Source organism: Mobula birostris, chromosome 11 (genome assembly GCF_030028105.1).
Source record: "Mobula birostris isolate sMobBir1 chromosome 11, sMobBir1.hap1, whole genome shotgun sequence".
Classification (NCBI taxonomy): domain Eukaryota; kingdom Metazoa; phylum Chordata; class Chondrichthyes; order Myliobatiformes; family Myliobatidae; genus Mobula; species Mobula birostris.
The window spans coordinates 68288419-68315180 of record NC_092380.1 but is presented as its reverse complement, the minus strand read 5'-3'; the positions used below and the strand labels follow the sequence as shown (position 1 = coordinate 68315180).

The window sequence follows — 26762 nt, the reverse complement described above, 5'->3', positions numbered from 1 at the left end:
TAAAGATTCATTTTCTGCATTCCCATTTAGACTTCTACCTTGCAAATCTTGGTGCAGTCAGTGACGAGAATGGTGAAGGGTTTCACCAGGACATTGTGGTCATGGACAAATTGTATCAGGGCGACTGGAATCTATCAATGCTGGCTGATTATTGTTGGACTGTTAAGCGAGATGCCTCAGATACTGAGTTCAAATGTAAATTATCAACAAAACATTTTTAGCTTAGTTGAACTATTGCAAAGTGTCAGTACCATCTATATGCTACTAAAACTCTCATGCTCTGTCTGTCTGTTTGTGACGTCTAATTAGCGCAAACGGTGCATTACAGCAGCACTTTTTTTGGCTACATCGAATTAAAATGCACTAACTTACAGAATGCAGGAAAGTTCAGGGTTATATATTCATATAACATTACTCATTCGCCAAAAATCAACAGGCTCCCTTTTAACCCGAGAGCCGATCCACCATCATGGAAAGCGGGACGCAACAGCCTGACGCATGCACACGGCCAGCCTCAGCAGCGACGCCTACCGGAGCAAAAGGGCAGAGCAGCTTTATTTTGAAGGGTCACATTCTGCTGATCACCATCAGCATGTGCAGGATTGGGACAGATCTAACTGCCACCCATCAGTAAAAGATAATTAAATCTTATTGTAATGACGTACTTCGAGACACCCATAAAACCCTTTGCTGCAGTCAAAGGACAGCGGTGACTATATCACGTCCATTTAGGAGAGCACCAACCACATCACCGAGAATAATTAGCGTCCCTTGGTGTTACTGCTTCATCTTCTATCCAGCATTAGGGTAAAAAAAAATGGTCAGCCTGATTATGTCATGTGGAAAGGGAAGGGAAGGGGGACTGACACCAACGTCGTCGGGAAGTGGCAGGTAGGCGGAGAGGACAAGAATCAGATGAGGCCAGGGCTGCACGACTCCCAAGATCAAAGAGTCAGGACAAAAAAAATCAGAGAAAAGAGACAGAGGAGGAGAGGCATGCACGTCTCCAGGATCAGAGACAAACAACAAACAGCAGAAGAGATGAAGAGATGGGGTATGAAAGAGCTGCATGTCTCCAGAATGACAACAAGAGCCACAACGGCGGCAGATAAACCAGAAATGGTACCATCAAAATTGTCCTTCGTTAAATGAGGAACAGCTATATTTGCTTTGCTATGCGTCGTTCTTCTCTCCAAAGCAAAGCAACACCAATAGCATTCAGGAAAATTTAATGTTCATTCTGGTCACATCAGACTGCACTACCCTTCTCTCAAAGGGTGCCCCAACAGGTCACCCCGTTGCCTAGTTATTTAATTAAAGGCATTCTATTCAACAAAAGTTAATTTTTCTTTTCTCCAAATCCCTATGTGTTACAAGTAGTCTGAAATTATACTTATGTTAAGCTTCAAGCGGTCTATCATAAACACAAAACATTTCTGAGGAAGCAACACTGCAAAAAAGTTTGCTGTCCAGTGAAATGAGCACACAGCTTCAGCAAGCAATTAGAATGTAAGCAAAATATTGACGCCCATTCCAAGAGGGTCTGAGTTCAAGAGTAACGACATGGTGCTCCAATCATATAGAGTGCTGATGATATGGCATCTGGGATGTTGTGTACAAATTTGGTCTTTGAATGCAAGGAAATATACACTGCACTTGCAGTAGACTGAGTGCAACAAAGGTTCAACACATCGATTCCTAGGATGGTGAGTTTAATGTACAAGGAGAGATTAAGCAGGATGAGTCTGTAGTTAGACTTTAGGAAAAAGAGTATCTCTTTGAAATGTCTAGAATTCATGAGGGACTTGACACATCTGATGTGAAATAATAATTACTCTGGCTGAGTGTTTAGAATCGGGTCTCAACCATTCAGGTGAGTTTGAGAAGGAGTTCTTCACCTGGAGAATAGTGTATCTTTGGAATTGTCCCCCTAAGATGGCTGTGGAGGGTCTGTCGCTGAGTATATTCAAGAAGGGATAATATTTTAGATATTTGGGAATCAAGGAATATGACACAAGTTTGAGAAAATACTGCAGAGAAAGATTAACCAAGAATGTCAGAACAGATCTACTCTGCTTCTATTTTTATCATTTTAGGATTACCTTTAGTCAGCCCTAGAAATAATTCTACTGCATCCTCGGTTGATGCTCAATACTCTCTGATGTCAATCAGCAAGATGTGTAGTTCTATAAGAACTGGTATACCAATCTATTTCTCAGACCAAACAGGAATGGATGTGACCATATGGATATTGTCCATGTCTTTAGGAGAAAACTGGGGGAACAAATGAAAATTACAGTTTCTATATCTGAAAGATAAAGGTATTTTTGACAGTTTAGTGATGCTGGATCATAGCTGCGAACCCACTGTTGCCCTTACCTCTGTAAAGAAATGAAAATCTATTCACATTCTAATCAATTCACTTCTTAATATGTTCTACTTTATTTGGACCTTGTACTGGTATGAATGTGGTGGTCTACATAATGACATAATCTCTTTTAGCATAGCAAATCCATGACTTCAGCACTAGGTAAACTGAAATGAAATGGCAATTTGCACCAGAATGCAGGTAGAGTAACTTCCTTCGAGTCCACTCGCTCCATTTTTGTAGAAATGCAAGCCATGGTGATGGAGGTTAAAAAGAAGTGGAGAAGTCTGTTGGTGATGAGGAATGTTGAAGTTTTATTGGCTTTATGAACTTAACAGCTGTCAGGAAATTCCACAATGAATTAGTAATTTGATATTCATCATTTGGTGTTGCCAACTATTTTGACCACTGCTTAAGTCTCTCAGTTCCTATCTACAGTGGTTATTGTTTTCTAAATTAAGGGTAAGTAAAAGCAATTGACAATCTAGTTGGGAAAAAGTTTGATTTCACAAATAAGCGTGATATATTTGTGAGAAGATTAGACCAATACAAACTGATAATATAGGATCTAAGATTGGATGTTTCATAGGAATTTGATCAATTCCACTCTAGAACAGAATCTTCCATTCTTTAAATTGAGATGGAAAAGACCATAAGATATAGGAGCAGAATTAGGCCATTTGGCCCATTGAGTCTGCTCTGCCATTTCATCATGGCTGATCCCATTTTTCTCTCTCTCAGCCTCAATCTCCTGCCTTCGCCCTGTGTCCCTTCATGCCCTGACCAATGAGGAACTTATCAACCTCTGCCAAAAATATATATACAGACTTGGCCTCCACAGCTGCCTCTGGCAAAGAATTCCACAGGTTCACCACGTTCTGGCTAAAACATTCTATAATGGACATTATTGTGTATCATCTGTTAAAACCATTCCTGAACTCACAAGAAATTGGAGCAGAAGAAACCATGTAGCCACTCCTATTTGTTCCAATATTTATTAAAGTCAAAGCTAAACCTCAGCAACATCTGGTCTGTTCCCTTTACTCTTCAATTTCCTTTGATTCTGTCAGTCTCAGTTTTGAATATACGGTATTCAATGACAGAGCACTTGCACATCCATGTGGTAGAGAATTGCAATAGTTAATAGTTCTCATTAAACCTCATCATCGTAGTTCTAACTGACTGGCACCCCACCCAACTTACTCTGAAACCATGTCACATATATCTCAAGTCTCAGAATATTAGAATCTTCACTGAAAATACCTCTCAATTCTGACAATTCCAGAAATGTTATTTCATTCATAGATTAATTTCTTATCCTAGTAGTTGATTTAATGAAAGCCAGTATTTGCTTTGTGGGCCATTGAGACCAAAATTTTTCCTGTTTTTCCAGGTGTACTGTAGTTTTAACCATGGCCTGAACAATTAAAGCAAGAATTCCCACTTGTGTCTTTCCTACTTCCTAAAAAGTCAACAAGCCCTTTCCATTTCCAATTCCTTATTCTATCTGTACCATGCTCTGTTTTCTGTAACCTAACTTTAAAAATATATTCTCAAAATAACTTAAACCATATTTTAATGCTTCTGAGCAAAATGAATAAATTCTCATTGCCACATATTTTACTCATCTGCCACATTTTTGCTCACAGATCACCTGGCTTGACTCATTTGTATCATCTTTAATACTTCTTTTTACCAGGTTCGATTATTGCCAAGTTTGGATACCTTAGCTACTTTTTAATTTGAAATCAGTTTTGGACAGATATATCACTCTGAACTTCAATCAAGCATTTTGTCATATTATGACTCCTCCTCTGAGGACATCTAAATATTGGGATAACTGAATAACTTTGTAGGCTTGTATAAGGCATGATCAAAAATAATTTGTCTTATGTTTGGGTGCCGTGATTAATTATATTGGAAAACTCATCTCAGATTCATTCTTGGCCTGCAATTCAATTACACAACTACTTTTATCATCATCATCAAGAAATAGTTCTTGCTGGACTGAAATGCAATTTTGGGCTGATTTTGCACACTATCAGTAATTCATTTGGGCACCTCTTCATCTCAACACATGGGATGACATTGACTTCCTATAACATGCTCCTTATGGAGCACTGCAGGTCATATTTGAACGTTGTCTTTTTCCAGGGGGCACTGCCAAGATATGTTCTTCTCAGTACACAGGACTAGGGTACCCAACAATTAAATACTTGCCTTCCCAATGGTATTGGGTGTTAATCTCTCTGTACCCCCAAGACCCTAAATCGTGTCTGCCTGTTCATGATATTCACCCCACCATCACTTCTCTTCACAAAGCCTGATTGTTAGTTCCCATCCATTCACAACCAGGCATTCAGGCCTCACTCAGAATCAGGTTTATTACCACCGGCATGTGTCGTGAAATTTGTTAACTTAGTTCAATGCCAACGTCCAAACTACTGGTAATCAACCAGTGCCTCCCAATCCTGGTCATCATATCCTGAATAGCCATACCTCACCATTGCTCATAAGGGAAACTGTGCCCTCTGCTGCAGCAGTAGCAGTTTAACATGTTGGGCCATTGTTTGCCTAAAATTAATCCCACACCCTGTGCCCCCATCTTTCAATATGGTTCAGAACTGCCATATTTTTAACCACGTAAACACGAGGAATTCTGCAGATGCTGGAAATTCAAGCAACACACATCAAAGTTGCTGGTGAACTCAGCAGGCCAGGCAGCATCTCTAGGAAGAGGTTTCGGGCCGAGACTCTTCGTCAGGACTAACTGAAGGAAGAGCTAGTAAGAGATTTGAAAGTGGGAGGGGGAGGGGGAGATCCAAAATGATAGAAGACAGGAGGGGGAGGGATGGAGCCAAGAGCTGGACAGTTGATTGGCAAAAGGGATATGAGAGGATCATGGGATAGGAGGTCCAGGGAGAAGGAAAGGTGGGGGGGGGGGGGAACCCAGAGGATGGGCAAGGGGTATAGTCAGAGGGACAGAGGGAGAAAAAGGAGAGAGAGAGAGAGAGAGAAAGAATGTGTGTATATAAATAATGGATGGGGTACGAGGGGGAGGTGGGGCATTAGTGGAAGTTAGAGAAGTCAATGTTCATACCATCAGGTTGGAGGCTACCCAGACGGAATATAAGGTGTTGTTCCTCCAACCTGAGTGTGGCTTCAGCGGAACAAGTGCTACACATGCCCTTACACTTCCTTCCTTACCACCATTCAGGGCCCCAGACAGTCCTTCCAGGTGAGGCGACACTTCACCTGTGAGTCAGCTGGTGTGATATACTGCGTCCAGTGCTCCTGATGTGGCCTTCTATATATTGGCGAGACCCGACGCAGACTGGGAGACCGTTTTGCCCGAACACCTACGCTCTGTCCGCCAGAGAAAGCAGGATCTCCCAGTGGCCACACATTTTAATTCCACATCCAATTCCCATTCTGATATGTCTATCCATGGCCTCCTCTATTGTCATGATGAAGCCACACTCAGGTTGGAGGAACAACACCTTATATTCCATCTGGGTAGCCTCCAACCTGATGGCATGAACATTGACTTCTCTAACTTCCGCTATTGCCCCACCTCTCCCTCGTACCCCATCCATTATTTACTTATATACACACATTCTTTCTCTCTCTCTCTCCTTTTTCTCCCTCTGACTATACCCCTTGCCCATCCTCTGGGTTCCCCCTGCCCCTTTTTCCTTCTCCCTGGGCCTCCTGTACCATGATCCTCTCATATCCCTTTTGCCAATCACCTGTCCAGCTCTTGGCTCCATCCCTCCCCCTCCTGTCTTCTTCTATCATTTTGGATCTCCCCCTCCCCCTCCCACTTTCAAATCTCTTACTAGCTCTCCTTCAGTTAGTCCTGACGAAGGGTCTTGGCCCGAAATGTCGACTGTACCTCTTCCTAGAGATGCTGCCTGGCCTGCTGCGTTCACCAGCAACTTTGATGTGTGTTGCATATTTTTAACCAATTTCCTTTTTCCCTCAATTAGAGGATGTTAACTCCTGCCTTTTGGTACAGATCCACAAATCTGCAGGTATGCTTCCCTAAACATTGAGCAGAGTAATATGATAATAGATTTTTCAGAATCAGAATCGAGTTTATTATCTCCAACATATGTCGTGTTTTGTTGTTTTGTAAGACTTTCCTTATTTCATAAATACCCCATCACTTAGGACCTCCTGGAAGCTGAACAGACAGTGCATTGTGCAAGGCTCATTGCATCTAGATAGAAGTGTCCAAGAGCCAGAAATGAATAGATTATGCTTCCTTCAGTTAGTCCTGATGAAGGGTCTCGGCCTGAAACGTCAACTGCACCTCTTCCTAGAGATGCTGCCTGGCCTGCTGCGTTCACCAGCAACTTTTATGTGTGTTGCTTGAATTTCCAGCATCTGCAGAATTCCTGTTGTTTGAGATTATGTCAATCTTAATTTCATGCTATTGAGGACAATTATAGTGCATTTATAAGACTTCATTGCAATCAGACACTTAGTAGGGACTGAACCTGTGACCACATGGTCTTTTATTTTCTTTGGCCCAATGGGAAAGTGACAAAAAAAGCTGAAGTCAGTTCCATCTGGTGTCCAGGGGTGTTATTGTTAGTGTGGATTCCAATATAGGTACATTTTGTTTTGCCAAAAAAAAAACAAATGGTCAATACACTAATCTCTAGTTTCTCAGCCTCATTTGAGGTGGAAAAATAAGTGAGAAATATTATCATTCCTGTGTGTGTGTGTGTGTGTGTGGGTGTGTGGGTGGTGGTGTTGGAAATTAATCCTGTTGCAATCGCGATGACAAGCTCTTTACAATTTGCTAGATGCCAGCTATTTTTAGGAACTTAATTACATTGTATCAAAGGCATCTGTCTCCCTCCGCACATTCACAGAATTACAACCAAACTGAAATTCCATTCAGTCTGTATAAAAGTGAAACAGTAGCCAGGGTGGGGACATATTGATAGGTGCTGCCTGTGAGATATTTATGTCTGTGAAAATGCATTTGTTTCACAGAGCTGTCTTAGGAAAATCAGAACAAAAGGCAAGCAAGAGGGTTTATTCCCTGTTGAACTTCTGTTTGTTCATGGTCATTTTCAAAGCAACAGTTCAAAGGCCAAAATCCTTGACAATTTCAACTATTAAAGTGATAATTCATCTTGTGGGCCACTTCCCTACTTAGTGTGCAGGCTTACCCTCTGCCAGCAGATCTATTTTTTTCCCCAGAAACTTTTTTCATCTCCATTTGGAGATGTTGAATATTTAATTTTATTTCACTATCTGAAATTTCTTTAATAGCCATTTTAAAGCATTTAGGAAGCTTTATTGTCTCCTGCACTGGTGAGGTACGGGAGTTGTTATGGCAAGCGCCACCATGAGTTGATTGTCCCAGTTTCTTCCTTGTCTTCCTACTCGGAATTTCCCATTATTTTCCAATTGTGCATTGAATTGCCATTTCCAGGAGGCTTCCAGGTCTTCCCCCATATTCCTAATGTGAGAATGTCCAGCTTTAAGTTCTTCGGCATAAACGTCACTGAGGATCTCATATGATCTGTACATGCCGGCTGTGTGGTGAAAAAGGCGCAACAGCGCCTCTTTAACTTCAGACGGTTGAAGAAGTTTGGTGTGGACCCCAAATCCTAAGAACTTTCTATAGGAGCATGATTGAAAGCATCCTGACTGCCTGGTATGGGAACTGTGCTTTCCTCAATCGCAGGTCTCTGCAGAGACTGGTGTGGACAGCCCAGCACATCTGTAGTTGTGAACTTCCCACTATACAGGACATTTACAAAGACAAGTGTGTAAAAAGGGCCTGAAGGATCATTGGGGACCCGAGTCACCCCAACAAACTGCTACCATCTGGGAAACGGTACCGCAGCATTAAAGCCAGGACCAACAGGCTCCGAGACGGCTTCTTCCACCAGGCCATCAGATTAATTAATTCATGCTGACACAAACAGTATTTCTATGTTAAATTGACAGTCCTGTTGTACATACTATTTATTATAAATGACTATAAATTGCACATTTCACATTTACACGGAGATGTAACGTAAAGATTTTACTCATGTATGTGAAGGATGTAAGTAATAAAGTCAATTCAATTCAACTAATGTCAAATCTTTCGCTGTATTCTTTACCTCTACATTGACTGTGACTAGATCAAATACCAACCAGTATGTCAAGCTCCAGGTTTAATTGGCTGGGATCAGTAGAAACAGAATTGTCTTGGGGTCTTTCTGCTCTGATTGCATTGATCCAAATAAGAAACTGGGAAGAGCAGATAGATTAAGCAACACACACACAAAATGGTGGTGGAATGCAGCAGGCCAGGCAGCATCTATAGGAAGAGGTACAGTCGACGTTTCGGGCCGAGACCCTTCGTCAGGACTAATTGAAAGAAGAGATAGTAAGAGATTTGAAAGTGGGAGGGGGAGGGGAGATCAGAAATGATAGGAGAAGACGGGGGGGGGAGGGATGGAGCTGAGAGCTGGAAAGTTGATTGACAAAAGGGATACAAGGCTGGAGAAGGGAGAGGATCACGGGGCGGGAGGCCTAGGGAGAAAGAAAGGGAGGAGGGGAGCACCAGGGGAAGATAGAGAGCAGGCAAGGAGTTATTGTGAGAGGGGTGTCAGGGGTGTTAGGGAGGGGTAGCATCTCTAGTGGGGTAACATGTTGCGTCCTTTTCAAGGCGGTTAGTCCACCTTTGGTCCCCACCTGGCACTCAGCTCTCACCTGTGGCTCCCCGTAGCTGTTTGCATGCGACAGCGGCCACACGCCGGGCAACGGCTTCGACAAGCTGGCTAAACCAGGTGAGGGTAGCTGACGGGTCTCAAACCCTCGGTGAGATAGGGAGTTGTCTATCCCAGCATGTGAAGACAGACTCCGGCGGATTGAGCGGACGAGACCAATGGAAGGTCCAACGGTCAAGAAGGCGGTCTCTGCAAGCGTCGTGGAACGTGTAGAGCAGGACAAGACACAGAAGACATCCTGGTCATCCACTGCGCCTAGTCCCATCTCCAGCCGTCTCGACTCTGTCTTGCCACTGGATCCAGATGGGAATTGGGAAGAGAGAGTGAGGCTGACGCTGCGCAACTCTCCCTCACTTAAATCCAAATCACACGCTAGTCTCGACACCATCAATAATGGTGTCGAGGTCCTCATCGACATACGATGGACGAACAACAACAAACAACATTGTGAGAGGGACAGAGAGAGGAAAAAAATAACAAACAAATAAATAAGTAGATAAATAAAGGATGGGGTAAGAAGGAGAGGAGGGGCATTAATGGATGTTAGAGAAATCAATGTTCATGCCATCAGGTTGGAGGCTACCCAGAAGGAATATAAGGTGTTGTTCCTCTAACCTGAGTGTGGCTTCATCTTGACAGTAGAGGAGGCCATGGATTGACATATCAGAATGGGACATGGAATTAAAATGTGTGGCCACTGGGAGATCCTGCTTTCTCTGGCAGACAGAGCGTAGGTGTTCAGCGAAACGGTCTCCTATCTGCATCGGGTCTCACCAATATATAGAAGGCCGCACCGGGAGCACCAGACGCAGTATATCACCCCAGCTGCCTCACAGGTGAAGAGATGCCTCACCTGGAAGGACTGTCTAGGGCCTTGAATGGTGGTGAGGGAGGATGTGTAAGGGCATGTGTAGCACTTGTTCTGCTTACAAGGATAAGTGCCGTGAGGGAGATCGGTGAGAAGGGATGGGGGGGATGAATGGACAAGGGAGTCGTGTAGGGAGCAATCCCTGCAGAAAGCAGAAAGAGCGGGGAGGGAAAGATGTGCTTGGTGGTGGGATCCCGTTGGAGGTGGTGGAAGTTACGGAGAATTATATGTTGGACCTGGAGCCGGGTGGGGTGGTAGGTGAGGACAAGGGGAACCCTATCCTTAGTGGGGTGGCAGGAGGATGGGGTGAGAGCAGATGTGCGTGAAATGGGAGAGATGTGTTTGAGGGCAGAGTTGATGGTGGAGGAAGGGAAGCCCTTTTCTTTAAAAAAGGAAGACGTCTCCTTCGTCCTGGAATGAAAAGCCTCATCCTGAGAGCAGATGTGGCGGAGACAGAGGAATTGGGAGAAGGGGATGGCATTTTTGCAAGAGATGGCGGGAAGAGGAATAGTCCAAGTAGCTGTGAGAGTCCATAGGCATCAGTAGATAAGCTGTCTCCAGAAATAGAGGCAGAAAGATCAAGAAAGGGGAGGGAGATGTCGGAAATGGACCAGGTAAATTTGAGGGCAGGGTGAAAGTTGGAGGCAAAGTTAATGAAGTCAACGAGCTCAGCATGCATGCAGGAAGCAGCGCCAATGCAGTCATCTATGTAGCAAAAGAAAAGTGGGGGACGGATACCAGTATAGGCTTGGGACATGGACTGTTCCACAAAGCCAACAAAAAGGCAGGCATAGCTGGGACTCATTTGGGGGCCCATGGCTACACCCTTAGTTTGGAGGAAGTGGGAGGAGCCAAAGGAGAAATTATTGAGAGTAAGGACTAATTCCGCTAGACGGAGGAGAGTGGTGATAGAGGGGAACTGGTAAGAGCAGATAGATTGTCTCAATTGCAGTCAAAATTTATTGGAGAATGATTACAACCCATATTTCCTGCTGAGCTAATGAAACAGTGTTGGGGCACAGTGCACTCACCAAACATCATCTTAAAATCCCTCAATGGGGTGCAACAATTTCTTAGTTAAGAAAGGCTGATATAATAGCTTCCGTATGACTGCTGATAATCTAGCATCGTATACCAATGAAGAACTTTATGTGGAATCTTTGTTGTAATGTAGTTAATTTGTCAGCACAATGTTGTATAAACTGCTCCCTACTATCAAGAAAATGTTGTTCAAACCATGTTGCTCGAGATCAGAGTAAACTTCTGTTTCAAAATAGTAGACTTGATCCTGCAATTTTCTGAATTCATCTGAGCAATGATGACTAACACTTGATACATAGTTGTCAAATAATGTTGGTATATTTCTAGCACATAAGGGAACAGGATGATTGTTCTGATGCTTGACATGTCATTCAAGATGTTACCAAATTTTGAATGTTGACTGGTGGAGACTGAAAATCTCAGAAATGGGGAGGGCCTGGAAGATTTTTTTGCTGATTTATAGGTAGCCAGTGGAACACAATGGAAAAGACTTGAGTCTGAACCTTCTAAGAAATGTGAAAACTCTCACTAAAGTGAGACAGCTTGGGCTGAGTAGTGGCCATGGACTTATCCCTCCTGAGGCAGCATCCTTTGGAAAGAAGCAAATTGTAGAAGAGATTTTGAAAATTGCTAAGTTTCCAAGGCAGACCAAAATTATATATGCTGTCTATCAAGGAACACCCTGCAGAGATGCAAGAGGCTGTCGATGCTGTATTTTTTTGAAATGAATTGACTTTATTTCTCACGTCCTTCACATACATGAGGAGTAAATATCTTTATGTTACATCTCTGTCTAAATGTGCAATCTGCAATAATAGTAATTTATAATAAATAGGACAGTCATTGTAACAGAAATACACTCAAATCAGTGTGAGATAATCAGTCTGATGGCCTGTTGGAAGAAGCTGTTGGTCTTGGCTTTTATGCTGCGGTACCATTTCCCAGATGGTGGCAGCTGGAACAGTTTGTGGTTGGGGTGACTTAAGGTTCCCAATGACCCTTCTGGCCCTTTTTACACACCCGTCTTTATAAAGGTCGTGAATCAAGGGAAGTTCACAACTATGGATGCGCTGGGCTGTCTGCACCACTCTGCGCAGAATCCTGCAATTAAGGGAGGTACAGTCCCCATACCAGGCAATGATGCAGCCAGTCAAGATGCTCTCAATTGTACCCTTGTAGAAAGTTCTTAGGATTTGGGGGTCCATACCAAACTTCTTCAACCACCTGAGGTGAAAAAGGTACTGTTATGCCTTTTTTACCACACAGCTGGTGTGTACAGACCAGGTGAGGTCCTCGGTGATGTGGAGCCCAAGGAACTTAAAGCTGATTACCTTTCAACCCCAGATCCACTGATGTCAATAGGGGTTAGCCGTCTCCATTCCTCCTGTAATCCACAACCAGCTCCTTTGTTTTTGCGACATTGAGGGAGAGGTTGTTTTCTTGACACCCACTATGTCAGAGAGATGACTTCTTCCCCGTAGGCCACCTTGTAATCTGGAGCAAAAAAAAATCGGGCAGTATATGTGGAGGCAGAGAGGGATGGTTGACGTTTCAGGTCGAGTCCCTTCATAGGTTCTTGACCTAACAATGACAGCCCCTCTACCTCCATGTGTGCTGGCTGACCCACGGAATTACTCCAGTAATTTATTCTTTCTCCTCACATCCTACAGATATTTATTTTGCAACTTAATCTGTCTGTTTCCTCTTGTTCCTATTCCCTAGATACAAATCTCAGGCAGGTTTAGGTTGATCTAAGTATTGGTGCTCAGGAGATCGGATAATGAATAATTCCACTAATCCCATATTTGGTAGTGTAACCCAACAGCTGTCAGCCAGCTCAGTTTGGCTGGTGTAAGGAGCTGCAGCTTTTCAAGTATGTAGCCAAGGGAACTGTTCGGCGTGGCACAATGAAAAAAAAGACTTGTTTCATCAGCATTGTAGATATCATCTAGACAAAATATTGGAAGCAAGTGGGGAGTTTTGTAGATTTTCCAGTTTCTGCACTTACAGTATCAGCACTACCTTCCTCGCCGTGTGCTTCCTTGAATTTAATGTGGTACCATCATTTTAATTGAGACAACCTGCCATCTTTTGCTTTAAAATCTTTGTGATCAGCTTCTTAGCTAGCTCCCCTGACTTGTTTTTCTTTAAACATTGGCCTACTGACACACACACACACACACACACACACACACACACACACACACACCCCTCATCTAGTTACAATGGAAAGCCATTGACCGATGTCCCCCTCAACATGTTGATTCTTACCTTCACACTTCTGTTTTTTTGGGATGTTCCCTGTTGTCTCTTGTGTAATGCCCATTCTTCTTGCAGTTTATTATGTAGAGATATCAAGCGTGCAGTTATAGATTTTGGCACTCCAGTTATCTCTGCCAGTTGATGATGAGTGATAGCTTTTAACTTGGGCCAGTAGGATAACTTTTTCGGCTAGTGTCAGATCTTTTCATGGCATCTTGGCAAGGGGCTGAAATTTTAAGTCAGAATAATAAACAAAATTAACGTCCACTTACTCAAATGGATAACATAACACACGCACACGACTGATGCTATTTAAAAACTGTTTGCTCTAAGCACGGTGTAGAGTCTAACAGCCACATGCAACTGGCGTTATTTAGAAACTGATTGGCAAAAGTCTCCAGTCTCAATTAAGCAGCATAGTGTCCAAATGAACAAATGGAAACTGGACTATTTTCTTAATGTTTTTGTTCTTTAAGAGTTGTTCCAAATAAGTGGCTGCCCCCAATTAAGTAATGGCCCAGTTAACCAAAATCCATTGTATTTGGAAAATACTTACACCTATTTCAATAGTTTTAATTATTACTGAAACTGGACGTGTTTAGGAACGGTTTAAAGCTGTTGCCTGTGAGGCCACTCCAGTTTATGGAAAATCATTGGGTAAGAGACATCAGCTCATTCAACACCCCCAACACCACCCCCGACTCCATCCAGAGGAAAGAACTATGGGGAGAGATTGGGCAGAGGACCAAACCTGGCATGACCCTTCTGCCCACTACAGTTAAGAACTAGAGTATAGGGTAACACTGACATGTTGGCAATTTGGGCTGTCCTAGAAGTTCAGATTTTCTTTACTGTGTGGGATCCATCCATACATATTAACTGATCATGTTTGTGTAAAATAGCCGCTAATGAATTTGTAATGAAACACCTTCAAAGTGCCTACTTGGGATGCTATAAAAATGTGTGCAGGCATTCCTCCTCCCTCTTTTTTTCCCTTTTCTTTCACCCTCTCCTTCCTTTCACCTTTACTCTATTCCTTTTGCTCTTTTCTCCTTTGCTGTTTCCTCCCCTTCCCTTTTTCTTGCAGCCTTTCCTCTCCCTTTATGCCTCCCCCTTTACTCACCCACTCCCTTTATTCTCACCCCTCTTGGTCTTTATGTTTGCTGGGTCTTTGTCACAAGCTTACCACTGTATCAAGATTTAGATTTTTGGAACAACGCTACAATTCTCGAGAGCTCAAATAGCAAAAGATAAAGGTACTTACAAGCACTTACACACAATTGCATGTTGATGGGCTCTTGTGCAGTCTCAGCTAGGGTGGTCTTGATTAGATTAAGTCAATCCTCAATACTCGAATGATATACATTGTTTGCAGTACTTAAGTGAATTCAGAGATTATTTTGCCAAATGTACATGTCTGTTAGTAATCAAAACCCTTGCCTTGGCTGGCTAATGTCAGTGAAATAATTACCTCAGACTGCAGCTGAAGAAGCCATGTTGAATGTGGTCTCTTTATGGTGTGAGTCTCACATTGAACAAGTCTGTATGTTTTTCCAGCCTCACTGGTAGCTGTGTTGAAAGATTGTCAGACAAATTGCAAACAGTGTGAAAAGATCTCGGCGTTCAGTGCAGTTTCCCTGATCCTCTGCAAAGGTTTGATAGGAGTGTAAGAGAGCCTTTGTAGAAAGCCTGATCACTCTAAGCAAACAAATTCATGAACTACAGACAATTGTGTTCCATCTTTGTTAAGGTATCTTCTGATAAGGACAAGTTTGTTAATGTATGATATATTGGGATTTAGGCATCCCATTCACTGTGTATTCTGATAACTACCTAGGTTGTAATCTGGTTATTGTGGTATCCTCCTGTTTGTTTCCACTAATTGTATCATTATCATTTAAAACCTGTAATCATCACAAAGTAAGTTTCTACAACTGTATATTAAGAAACTGAAGACTAAGAAAATGAACTGCAGAAACAAACATTATTTCAAGTGGCATTAGCCAAATTTGATGTTCTTAGTATGTTAATGTCAGTCATGTATAAGATGGATGACTTGGTTGGGAGGTTGTGTACCAATGTACATGGCATCAGGCAGTTCTTTTTCATTTCTCATAGTCTGACAGCACAGAAACAGGCCTTTAGCCCATCTAGTATGCACTGACTGTCAACCATGGTTTACTTTAAGAAAAATTGTACTATAGCCCATTTTATTCTCCCCAGTTTAGATTTCCAATTTTCCACCTCACTCACACCCACCCACCCAGCCACCAGCTCTCAGGGTGAACCTCAAGTCATCCTCATACCCTGAAACCTTGCCTCAAGATCCCTCCAGGCTGCTTCTACTGAGACATACCACTTGTGACATTTTTGATAAGTGCAACTTTTGCATTCAAATTTGGAAGAGGCATTGGACTGCTCTCTAAATTACAGGCCTTTATGGAGCACTCTATTGTCTTTACTCTGCCCTCCTGCACCTTACCTCTTCAGAAGTCTGTACAGGTTCCTTTGCCCGTGAAGGACTCTTTCAGCCTCTCCTTCCTCTATAAGCGAGGTTAAACTGAAACCTTGTATTGTGGAGCGATTTCTATTACTTCCTGAGGTCAGGGCCAAGAGGAAAGACATAACTAACATGGGCAAACGCTTGTGAACCAATTGAGTTCACAAGTACTGTTTTGGACAGGTGGTAATGAATATAAGAAGCACATTAAGGAATTCATTAGCACCAGAAAAAATGTGAATACTAATTTCTAGGTTTTGAGTATCTACTGAAAGCTTGTTGTTTTTCACAACAATTTGGAATTCCGTGCAAATCAATGTGATCACCAAAGAGGAAGTAAAATGGTCACAGATCAAGAAAGTGGTGAGGCAAAGAGATCAGAAAAGGCTATCTGGAGAGAAGAAACTGAAGAACTGAGGAACTGCCATCCTTGTGGGTGCTGAGGATGTAAGGAAAGAGAAACCACTTCTGTTTGACAAAAAAAAACATTTGAATAGCCTTTACTTACAGGAGGAGATCAGGGTGGGTGCTGGAATTTAAGTCTGACTGTTTTTCGAGGGGCACTTTCAACATGTGTTATGACACACGTCCTTAAGTGTTAAGCTGCCTGGTTACTGGGGAGTAATGACTTGGCCTTTGTGTTGCATCCTCCTCCCTCCCATTTACCCCACCTGCATTGTTCCAATCCCTGCTGTCCTGCCTCAATCCCATGTGCTTCTGGAGGAGATAAAATGATGATTTTTGTATCTTCAGAAACCCAGTTTTTTTTCTTTGGCTTTCGAATCTGATCATAAGCAATTGAGAAAAAATATTTTAGTGTAATCAGCATGCTTTCTGCAATTATTCGTCTAGAACTTCTTCCCTACGCAAGTGAAAATGCAGTACTCGCTAATGTTGATCTTTCTGTCATTTAATTTGCCGTCTACTGTGAGCAGATTAATATAATTTCAAATTGCTCTTTTCCTAGGTTGACTGCACAGAGGAGCATAGAGGACGAGGAGGAGATAGCCCGTGAGCGCCGGCGTCGGGCACGTGAAGCACGGCGATATGACGAGGATGACAATGGGTCCTATGCTAGCAGCACTTCCACTCCAGTGTTTGAGAGCCACCTAACCACCAAGGAAAACCAGTAGGTCCTTGCTCGTGAACAATTGGTCATGTTTAACCAATGTATTAGAGTTTTTCGAGGAGGTTACCGGGAAAGTGGATGAAGGGAAGGCAGTGGGTGTTGTCTACATGGAGTTCAGTAAGGCCTTTGACAAGGTCCCGCATGGGAGGTTAGTTAGGAAGATTCAGTCGCTAGGTATACATGGTGAGGTAGTAAATTGGATTAGACATTTGCTCAGTGGAAGAAGCCAGAGAGTGGTAGTGGAGGATTGCTTCTCTGAGTGGAGGCTGTGACTAGTGGTGTGCCACAGGGATCAGTGCTGGTTCCATTGTTATTTGTCATCTATATCAATAATCTGGATGATAATGTGGTAAGTTGGTTCAGCAAATTTGCTGATGATACAAAGATTGGAGGTATAGTGGACAGTGAAGAAGGTTTTCAAAGCTTGCACAGGGATTTGGACCAGCTGGAAAAATGGGCTGAAAAATGGCAGATGGAGTTTAATACAGACAAGTGTGAGGTATTGCACTTTGGAAGGACAAACCAAGGTAGAATATACAGGGTTAATGGTAAGGCACTGCAGAGTGCAGTAGAACCGAGGGATCTGGGAATACATATACAAAATTCCCTAAAAGTGGCGTCACAGGTAGATAGGGTCATAAAGAGAACTTTTAGTACATTGGCCTTTATAAATCAAAGTATTGAGTATAAGAGTTGGAATGTTATGGTGAGGTTGTATAAGGCATTGGTGAGGCCAAATTTGGAGTATTGTGTGCAGTTTTGTTCACCAAATTACAGGAAGGATATAAATAAGGTTGAAAGAGTGCAGAGAAGGTTTACAAGGATGTTGCCGGGACTTGAGAAAAAGTTACAGAGAAAGGTTGAATAGGTTAGGACTTTATTCCCTGGAGCGTAGAAGAATGAGGGGAGATTTGACAGAGGTATATAAAATTATAATGGGTATAGATAGAGTGAATGCAAGCAGGCTTTTTCCACTGAGGCTGGGGGAGAAAAGCCAGAGGACATGTGTTAAGGGTGAAGGGGGAAAAGTTTAATGGGAACATTAGTGGGGGCTTCTTCACACATAGAGTGCTGGGAGTGTGGAATGAGCTGCCAGATGAAGTGGTAAATGCGGGCTCACTTTTAACATTTAAGAAAAACTTGGACAGGTACATGGCCTAGAGGTGTATGGAGGGATATGGTCCAGGTGCAGGTCAGTGGGACTAGGCAGAAAAATGGTTCGGCACAGCCAAGAAGGGCCAAAAGGCCTGTTTCTGTGCTGTAATGTTCTATGGTTCTAATTTATAATAATTTTCCATCAGCTTGGTGATGTAGTTTTGATACGAGAAGACACTAAAAGACGAATGCTTTTGCACTTGGTGAGCATGAGCAGTGAGATACCTGCACTTCATTAAGGGTTTTTCACCCTATGGAAGCTGAAAGCCTCATCATTCCTGTCACCCGTTGTGTCAGTTTTCATTTTATGACTCTAGTGTGCACTGGACATCTCCAGAGGAAGCTGCCTCTGGCGCTGCACTTTCAGAGGGGATGGTGCCATCTGGCTCGCTCCTTCCCGACTTACTGATTTCATGCTGCAGTTATGTTTCCACGATCAGGTGCTTGTAATAGTCATATTGCATTTGGAAATGGGAGATAAAGGGCTTTTCGGGAATGGTGCAAGTGGGGAAGATAAGTTAATCAGAATAATGCACATACCTTCTTGTGGTAATGCCACATCTTGGAGCTATCTTTCATTATCAGTTCACAGTGAGCAGAAGATTCTGGGGATTGTGGTGGGTGAGAGGTCCAGAATGCATGCAGAGGTCTAAATCTCAAGCTGTACTCTATTCAGTTACTCCATTTATACAACAAATGCAAGTTACAAATATTTGCTGGACATGTTGTACAAAAGGATTATGACTCAATATGTTTTTCCATACTCCTCTGTTGTTTAAGCCAGAGTACAGGAAGGAACAGAACATGAGATAATTGTAACAGAATTTTAACCTGATGTTCTCTGGAAGTAGTTTTGGAATCTTACGACTTAGCCCTTTGAAATCCCTGGGCTATCAAATCCAGAAGATAGGCATCTAACCGAATGCCTACCCCTCCTCATAAATTAGTTTTCAAAGTTAGTCCTTTGTGGACTTCTTACCGGTATTTAAAGCATTCTTCCTCCGAAGATCCAGATAGATCTTCCTGTGGATACTGCGCTGAGCTGAGCTTTTCCCAGGTGAAGGCTGTGGTACAGTTTTCCATTCAGTATGGAGTCAGCTGTGAGACGCCGGCACTGTGCAACAAGAGATTTCTGCAGGTGTCCTAGTTTGTGAATAGAAGATTCACCCACAAAAACATACTCGGTTAATGTGATGCTTGTATAGCAATCCAATGGAAATAAATTGAAATTGGCTGCCAGATAAAGTAAAAATTCTTATCTGATTTAATTTAAATATTCCTGATTAAATGTTACTAATTTGCATGTGCATCTTTGGTCTCCACAGCTCAAGAACAGAATTAGGATGGGGGTCATGGTGGTATTGTGGATAGTCTGCAGATATCTGAAGATCAGGATGGAGGGTGTACATAATGCAGTTGAGTTAGCTGAACACTCTTGCATTCTTTTCTGCTGTCAAGACCATCACAAGTCTAAGATAGCTAAGTACTTGACCAGAAGGAAAACTGACAGCTCATCGGGAGCGGGGAGACTGTGCCTGCCTGATGGGAGCCCTTGGGAAGGCATCCTACCTAAAACTCAGCCTTTGGTGCCATTGCCCAAAACTCCATTCCAGAGCTTGTTGCATGTTACAACCTTATAACTTGGTAAGAAGGTGAATCTGCCATCCATCCTCTTGGGAAAAACCAAGCCCTCAAAGCAGACAAAATCCTTGCCACAGCCCAAAACAACACATAGTGAAAAAGTGAATGTGGTGTGAGTTCATAACTCCATCTCTCTTAGAATGAGAGTCAGAATGAGGTTTAATATCACTGGCATAGGTTATGAAACTTCTTGTCTTTGTGGCAGCAATACATTGCAATATATAATAGAAAAGCAAATGTGAATTACAGTAAGAATATACTGTATATAGATATATAAATATATATTTTAAATAATTACATTAAATAAGTAATGCAAAAATTAAAAATTAAAAAGGTAATGGGGTAGTATTCATGGGTTCAATGTCCATTCAGAAATTGGATGGCAGAGGGGAAGAAGCTGTTCCTGAATCATTGAGTGTGTACCTTCAGGATTCTGTACCTCCTTCCTGATGTTAGCAATGAGAACAAGGCATATCCTGGTTGACGGGGGTACCTTTTTGAGGCATCGTTCCTTGAAGATGACTTGGATACTATGGAGGCTAGTACCCATGAAGGAGCTGACTAAGTTTACAGCTCTCTGCAGCTTATCTCAATCCTCTGCAGTAGCCTTTCCCTTCCCCCCCCCCCCCACCCTACCACTTTACCAGACGGTGATGCAGCCAGTTAGAATGCTGTCCATGGTAAATGTGTAGAAATTTGCAAGTGTCTTTGGTGAGGAAGAGGAAGGTATACCAGGTGTTCTGAAAGAAATCAACTGATTGGAGTGATTACACTGTGCTCTCTTTGCTGTCCATCACAGGAAAAGATGTTATGAGACATTCTCCTCCTTAGTGACCAAAGGTCTCCTTCGGATTTAGAACGCATATTCTCCCATTCATAGCCACAGTCGTCATGATCCTTACAGCAAGCCCTAGAAAGCAGCACTGACATCTCATCTTCTGGGACCTTGTAAAAGTCATCAACTTGATTAACTGAGTGGGATTATGGAGAATTCTGTTCAGATTTGGTTATCTAATATAGTTTGTCGCTATCGTTGCTTTGAGGTACAGTGGCATGAGATCTGGAATCTTCAGCAGACCCAGTCTCATTGCAAGGAGTCCTGCAAGGTTCTGTTATAAGTCCAGCCATCCTGTTAAATTTCTTTCACCTCCAGCCAAAGCATTGGCCCTCTGGAGTGGAGTTAATCTATGGGACTAACAGGGAACTGTTCATCCTTCATCAATTCCAGTTCAGGACCAAGATTGCCCTAACTACAGTATATAAATATTTTTTGTGTTCCTTCCCAGTCAGAGGCTGAACTTCAAACCATCAGTGATTTGTTCTTTTTTTAAAAAATGTACTAGAGATAGGGGGCCCACTAAATATCCATAGATCAAACGTCCACACTAACTTTCATCTGCTACTGAATACCACACCCTAAAAATCGGGATTCACAATGAAACTCTGGTCAACATTGATCGCTCCTCCTACCTTTGGGCAAACCCATCAGGGGTAGGCATATATCAGTGGCAAAATCCTCAGCCATTTCAGTGCATCAACACAACATCTAGCTATTGGTTTAACAGTGTTGGCAGTCCAAAACCTCAGTTTGGCACCGAACCATTGATCTAGCATGCAGCAGTGATGCTTCCCTCCAGTAAGCAGAAGGGCCTACTGTAAGAGACTGGGTGATCTTACAGTAAGAAATTCAGAGCACAATGCTGTCATTGCTGAAAAGTCTCCATCTTTGCCGATAGGATGGACGAGCAATTGTTAGGGTCTCTTCCCAGGCCAAGGTCCCTCAACTTTGAGGCAGCCAGCTCCTTCAACCAGCTTTGAGTAAGCCTCATCATCACCAAACTTCCAAAGGGCAGCCTACTCCAAGGTATGACACAGGATTCAGAGGATTACAGAGAAGCCAATAAGCTCTTTAACTCCTACTTAGAAAAACTGTGACATCTTCATGGTCAGATGGGAATTTCTGATGCAAGACTATCAAACTTTCGAGTTCCTCCAGTGGGGGTCCATAGAAGCCAATCACAAGTAGAGTGGAAGGTGTGTGCAAGGACATCAATTATCCTCCCATCTGAAGAGATGATGAAAATTGCAGACATTCTTTGGATGATCAAAGTTATCTGTTTTACGTATTAGCAGAGTACACTGGGCCCCGAATAATGGATTTTACTCCTTTTCTCATAGATTTCTTATTAAATTCAATCCTTCAGATTCCAATAGCTGCAAAAGCATGGAAAATTTGTGTTTTGGGTGATTTTCATAGGACAAAAATCCCTGCTAATCAATCCAGTTTCAGAGCATAGCATTCAAACATTTCCTCAAGGGAAATAATCTGTAGGACGTTCTATTACACTTTGTGCTGCCAAGTGCTATTACATAACAAGGTGCTTTTTTTTTCTAATTGTGTGGTTGCATCCTGGATTATTGAAATTAAGCCCAAACACAAAATAATCTGCAGATGCTGGGGTCAAAGCGACACTCACAACACGCTGGAGGAACTCAGCAGGTCGGGCAGCATCCGTGGAAATGTCGACTCATTGAATTTAGGCCGTTGTCAATGTTTTAGTTGGGAATGTTTTTCCATTTACAGTGGGCTCTTTCAAGTGTTGCTGAGTTCTTTATAATTTATGATGAGGAGGCTTGCTTTCCAGTTTTCGTGAAAGTTGAGGTACAATAAGTATTCTTGATAGTTCCCGCTTAACTGTAAAAGGGTGGAATGTCCAGTTGTTCTTGTGCATGGGTATAAAACACTATGTAAAGCAGCAACACACATCAAAGTTGCTGGTGAACGCAGCAGGCCAGGCAGCATCTCTAGGAAGAGGTGCAGTTGACGTTTCAGGCCGAGACCCTTCGTCAGGAAAGCAGCAGCCCATTTTATTGTAATAAGGAGAGATAGAAAACATCTGGTATGAAACATTGGGTAAGTCACGATCATTCTCTTTATCTTATCTGTGTTGGGCACGTGGCCAAGTGGTTAAGGCGTTCGTCTAGTTACCTCAAGGTCGCTAGTTCAAGCCTCAGCTGTGGAAGCGTGTTTGTGCCCTTGAGCAAGGCACTTAATCACAGATTGCTCTAGTCTGTGTGAGGAGTGGCGTTCCACACAGACTTCCAATCTGTGCCTTGTAAGGCATGAAAATGCCCGACGCAGGCCTCTCATGGTCTGAGTCGACATTCCCCATGTGGGCACGTGGCCAAGTGGTTAAGGCATTGGACTAGCGATCTGAAGGCCGTGAGTTCGAGCCCCAGCCGAGGCAACGTGTTGTGTCCTTGAGCAAGGCACTTAATCATACATTGCTCTGCGACGACACTGGTGCCAAGCTGTATGAGTCCTAATGCCCTTCCCTTGGACAACATCGGTGTCGTGGAGAGGGGAGACTTGCAGCATGGGCAACTGCCAGTCTTCCACACAACCTTGCCCAGGCCTGCACTCTGGAGAGTGAAGACTTTCCAGGCGCAGTTCCATGGTCTTGCAAGACTAACGGATGCCTTTATCTTATTTGTACTGATTTATGTCACCAGCGGATAAGGCTATCACAGGTGACATCCTCCACATGCTCCATGAAACTGCTTCTTTCACTTCTTTTGTGCCTTTTCTTCTCTTTCAAATGCGACCAATTGAGCAATCTGGCACTTTGCTGTCTCTGAGTAGGTTCCGGGAGGCGAGTGGCCTCCTCGAGGCCGAGAACCTTGGAGACAGGGCATCAGCCCATCATCGGCCTCATATCTTGCCAATAAAAGCAACGAGGAAGATTGAAAACATCGAGGTGAGTCAGTGTTCAGCACCTTCTGCCAGCTTCTCATTTCCTACTGCTGGAAAGGGTGTCTACCTGTGACGTTATTGATGCGGTTTGTAGATTGGACTGTAGCTCTCATTATGATGTGTTTTCTGGCTTATGGTCGCTCCTTTTCTGTTGCTATTTTTGGGGTACTTTGAATCAGGACAGCCTGCAAAAAATGTTCACTAAGCTGATCTGAAGATGGACTCTTAAGTTTTTGTATTTTATATTCTGTGTCTTTGCTCATTCTTTTTGTTGCCGTTTGCGCGGTGTTGTTTTGCACATGGGTGGGGTGGGGTTGATGTTTTTCTTTGAACGGGTTGCACAGCTTGCTTTCTTTCATGGCTGTCTGTGGGGAAGATGAATCTCAGGGTTGTATACTGCAGGGGTCCCCAACCTTTTTTGCACCGCGGACCGGTTTAATATTGACAATATTCTTGCGGACCGGGGGGAGGGGGGAGGGTGTTCAAGTAGGGTTAAACTACCTCAACATATCTTTTACAGTTAGGGTTGCCAACTTTCTCACTCCCAAATAAGGGACAAAAGTAACAGTCAAATCCCGGGACACTTTACCCCAAGAACGGCTACCATGTCCATGAATCCTTGCACAGACACCTGTGTGCGCATGCGTAATGTGCGCATGTGCGTATGTGCCGATTCTTTTCCCCCCACAAATCGGTTTTGCCTTCATCTTCCTGACTACTGTATACTGTACATACATTATTTCTACTTTATATAGGCTGTGTATTTATTATATCATTCCTGCTTTTACTATATGTTAGTGTTATTTATTTTCGGTTTTATGTGTTATTTGGTAGGATTTGTTAGGTTATTTTTTTGAGTCTGGGAACGCACAAAAATTTTTCCCATATAAATTAATGGTAATTGCTTCTTCGTTTCATGCCATTTTGGCACGAACGGTTTCAGAGGAACGCTGTACCTTAGCGGGGGAAATACTGGACCAGGGCAGTCCCATATGGGACAAACCAATTTAGCCCAATATACAGGATGTCCCGGCAAATACGGGACAGTTGGCAATCCTATGTTCAAGTTCAACAGTACGTGACAAGGAATGAGGAAAGGTGCAGCTGACTCATATCGTTTCCTCACAGCCCAGTAGCACATGCTTTGCGGTCTGGTGGTTGGGGACTGCTGGTATACTGCATACACACTTTGATTATAAATGTACTTTGAATCTTTTGAATTATAGTCTCATGTCACAAGCTACAGTGAAGAGATTTGTTTTTGCAAGCTGTCCAGATAGATGAAGCTGTGTATAATTACACTGAGGTAATGAAAAGAAAACAGAATAATAATAATAATATGCTATTGCAGGTACAGGTACAGAGAAAGTGCAGGCCGACAAAGTGCAAGGGCATGACAAGGTAGGACGAGAGATCAGGAGTTCATCTGCTATGAGGGGCTCACTCAAGAATGATAACCGCTTGAATCTGATAGTTCAAGTTTTCAGACTTCTGTATCTTCTCCTCAAAGGGAGAGAGGACAAGAGAGAATGACAGGGGAAGGAGAGGTTTTGATGAGGTTGGCTGCTTTCCTGAGGCGGTTTGGAGTGTAGGCGGAATCCATGGTGAAAAGCCCTTTTTTTTAGGTGGATTGGACTATGTTCACAACTCCGTAATTTCCAGCAATCCTCGGCAGGGTACTTGACATTCAAAGCTGTGATATATCCAGAGAGGATGTAGATAGTGCATTTATAAAAATTGTTAAGAATCATTAGCGACATCCTGAATTTTCTTAGGCTTCTGAGGAAGTAGATGTGCTGGTGTGCTTTATTGATCATCGTGTCTGTGCGGTTGCACCAGGAGGAGTTGTTGGTGATACTTTACACCTGGGAACCTGAAGCTCTTGGCCATTTCCACCATCAACAGCACTGGTGCAAAAACCCTACTTCCTGAAGTCAATGACCAGCTCCTTTCTTTTGCTGATATTGAGGGAAGATATTGTTGCTTTGACACCAAGTTCATTGTCAAAATTGCTACCACTATGCTTTGTGGTACTGATCAATACCAAGTTTTTGGCACAAGCAAGAAAGCTCACGTACTCCTTTCCTTCCTTCAGAAGTTAAAGAAAGAGGTAAAGAGAGAGAGAGAGGAAAAAAAGGGGTGACATAGGATTAGAAGATGTAGAATCCTGTGGGTAGAGATAAGAAACTGCAAGGGTAAAAAGACCCTGATGGGAATTACATCCAGGCCTCTAAACATTAGCCAAGATGTGGGATACAAATTACAATGGGGATTAAAAAGAAAGCTATGTAAAAAGGCAAGGTTACAATCATCACAGGGTATTTCAATATGCAGGTAGAGCTGGCTAAAGTTGATTGGAAGGGGACAATAGCAGAGATGAAGTCAGAACAGCAATGGCTAGAGTTTTGGGGGGCAGTTGGGAAGGTGCAGGATACATGCTACCCAAAGATGAAGAAGCATTTTAAAGGAAGGATGAGTCAACTTGGCAGAGAAGGGAAGTCAAAGGCAGCATAAAAGGAAAAGAGAAGGCATATGATGCAGCAAAAATAAGTGGGAGGTTAGAAAGTTAGGATGCTTTTAAAAACCAACAGAAGGCAATTTAAAAAGCCATATGGAGAGAAAAGATTAAATATGAAGGTAAGTTAGCTTATAATATAAAAGAAGATGCCAAAAGTTTTTCAGCTATATAGAGAGTAAAAGAGAAATGAGGGTAGATATCAGGCCACTGGAAATGATGCTGGAGAGGTAGTAATGGGGAATGAGAAAATGGTGAATGAACTGAATAAGAATTTTGCATCAATCTTCACTGTGTAAGACACTAGCAGTATGCCGGAAATTCGAGAGGGTCATGGGGCAGAAGTGAGTGTAGTTGCTATTACTAAGGAGAAGGTGCTTGCGAAACTAGAATGTCTCAAGGTAGATAAGTCCCCCCAATACAGAGCTCTGAAAGAGTTAGCTGAAGAGATTGTGGAGGCATTAGTAATGATCTTTCAAGAATCACTAGATTTTGGAATGGCTCCGGAAGACTGAAAAATTGCAAATGTCTTTTTACACTTTAAGAGGGAAGGAGGCCCCCGAGATCCTTACTAAATTTTATTGATGCCTCATAGGAAGCATCCTATCTGGATGCATAACATCTTAATATGGTAACTGCTATGTCTATGGCCTTAAGAAACTGCAGAGTTGTGGACACAGCTCAGCATGTCACAGAATCCAGCCTCCACTCCATGGAGTTGACAGTTCTCACTGCCTCAGTAAAACAGCCTGTATAACCAAAGACCTCAGGTGCCCTGGAATTCTG

The 26762-nt window shown here is 42.8% G+C and overlaps 1 protein-coding gene across 3 annotated transcripts in view; it reads left to right on the top strand.

Annotated features, from left to right (window-relative positions):
* LOC140205159 (caldesmon-like) overlaps nt 1-26762 on the top strand; it is a 182661-nt gene that overhangs the window by 55427 nt on the left and 100472 nt on the right. For all 3 annotated transcript variants that reach the window (XM_072272445.1, XM_072272444.1, XM_072272443.1), the window contains exon 2: nt 16750-16911. In XM_072272445.1, the coding sequence (XP_072128546.1) occupies nt 16750-16911 (162 nt within the window). The remainder of the gene's footprint in view (nt 1-16749; nt 16912-26762) is intronic.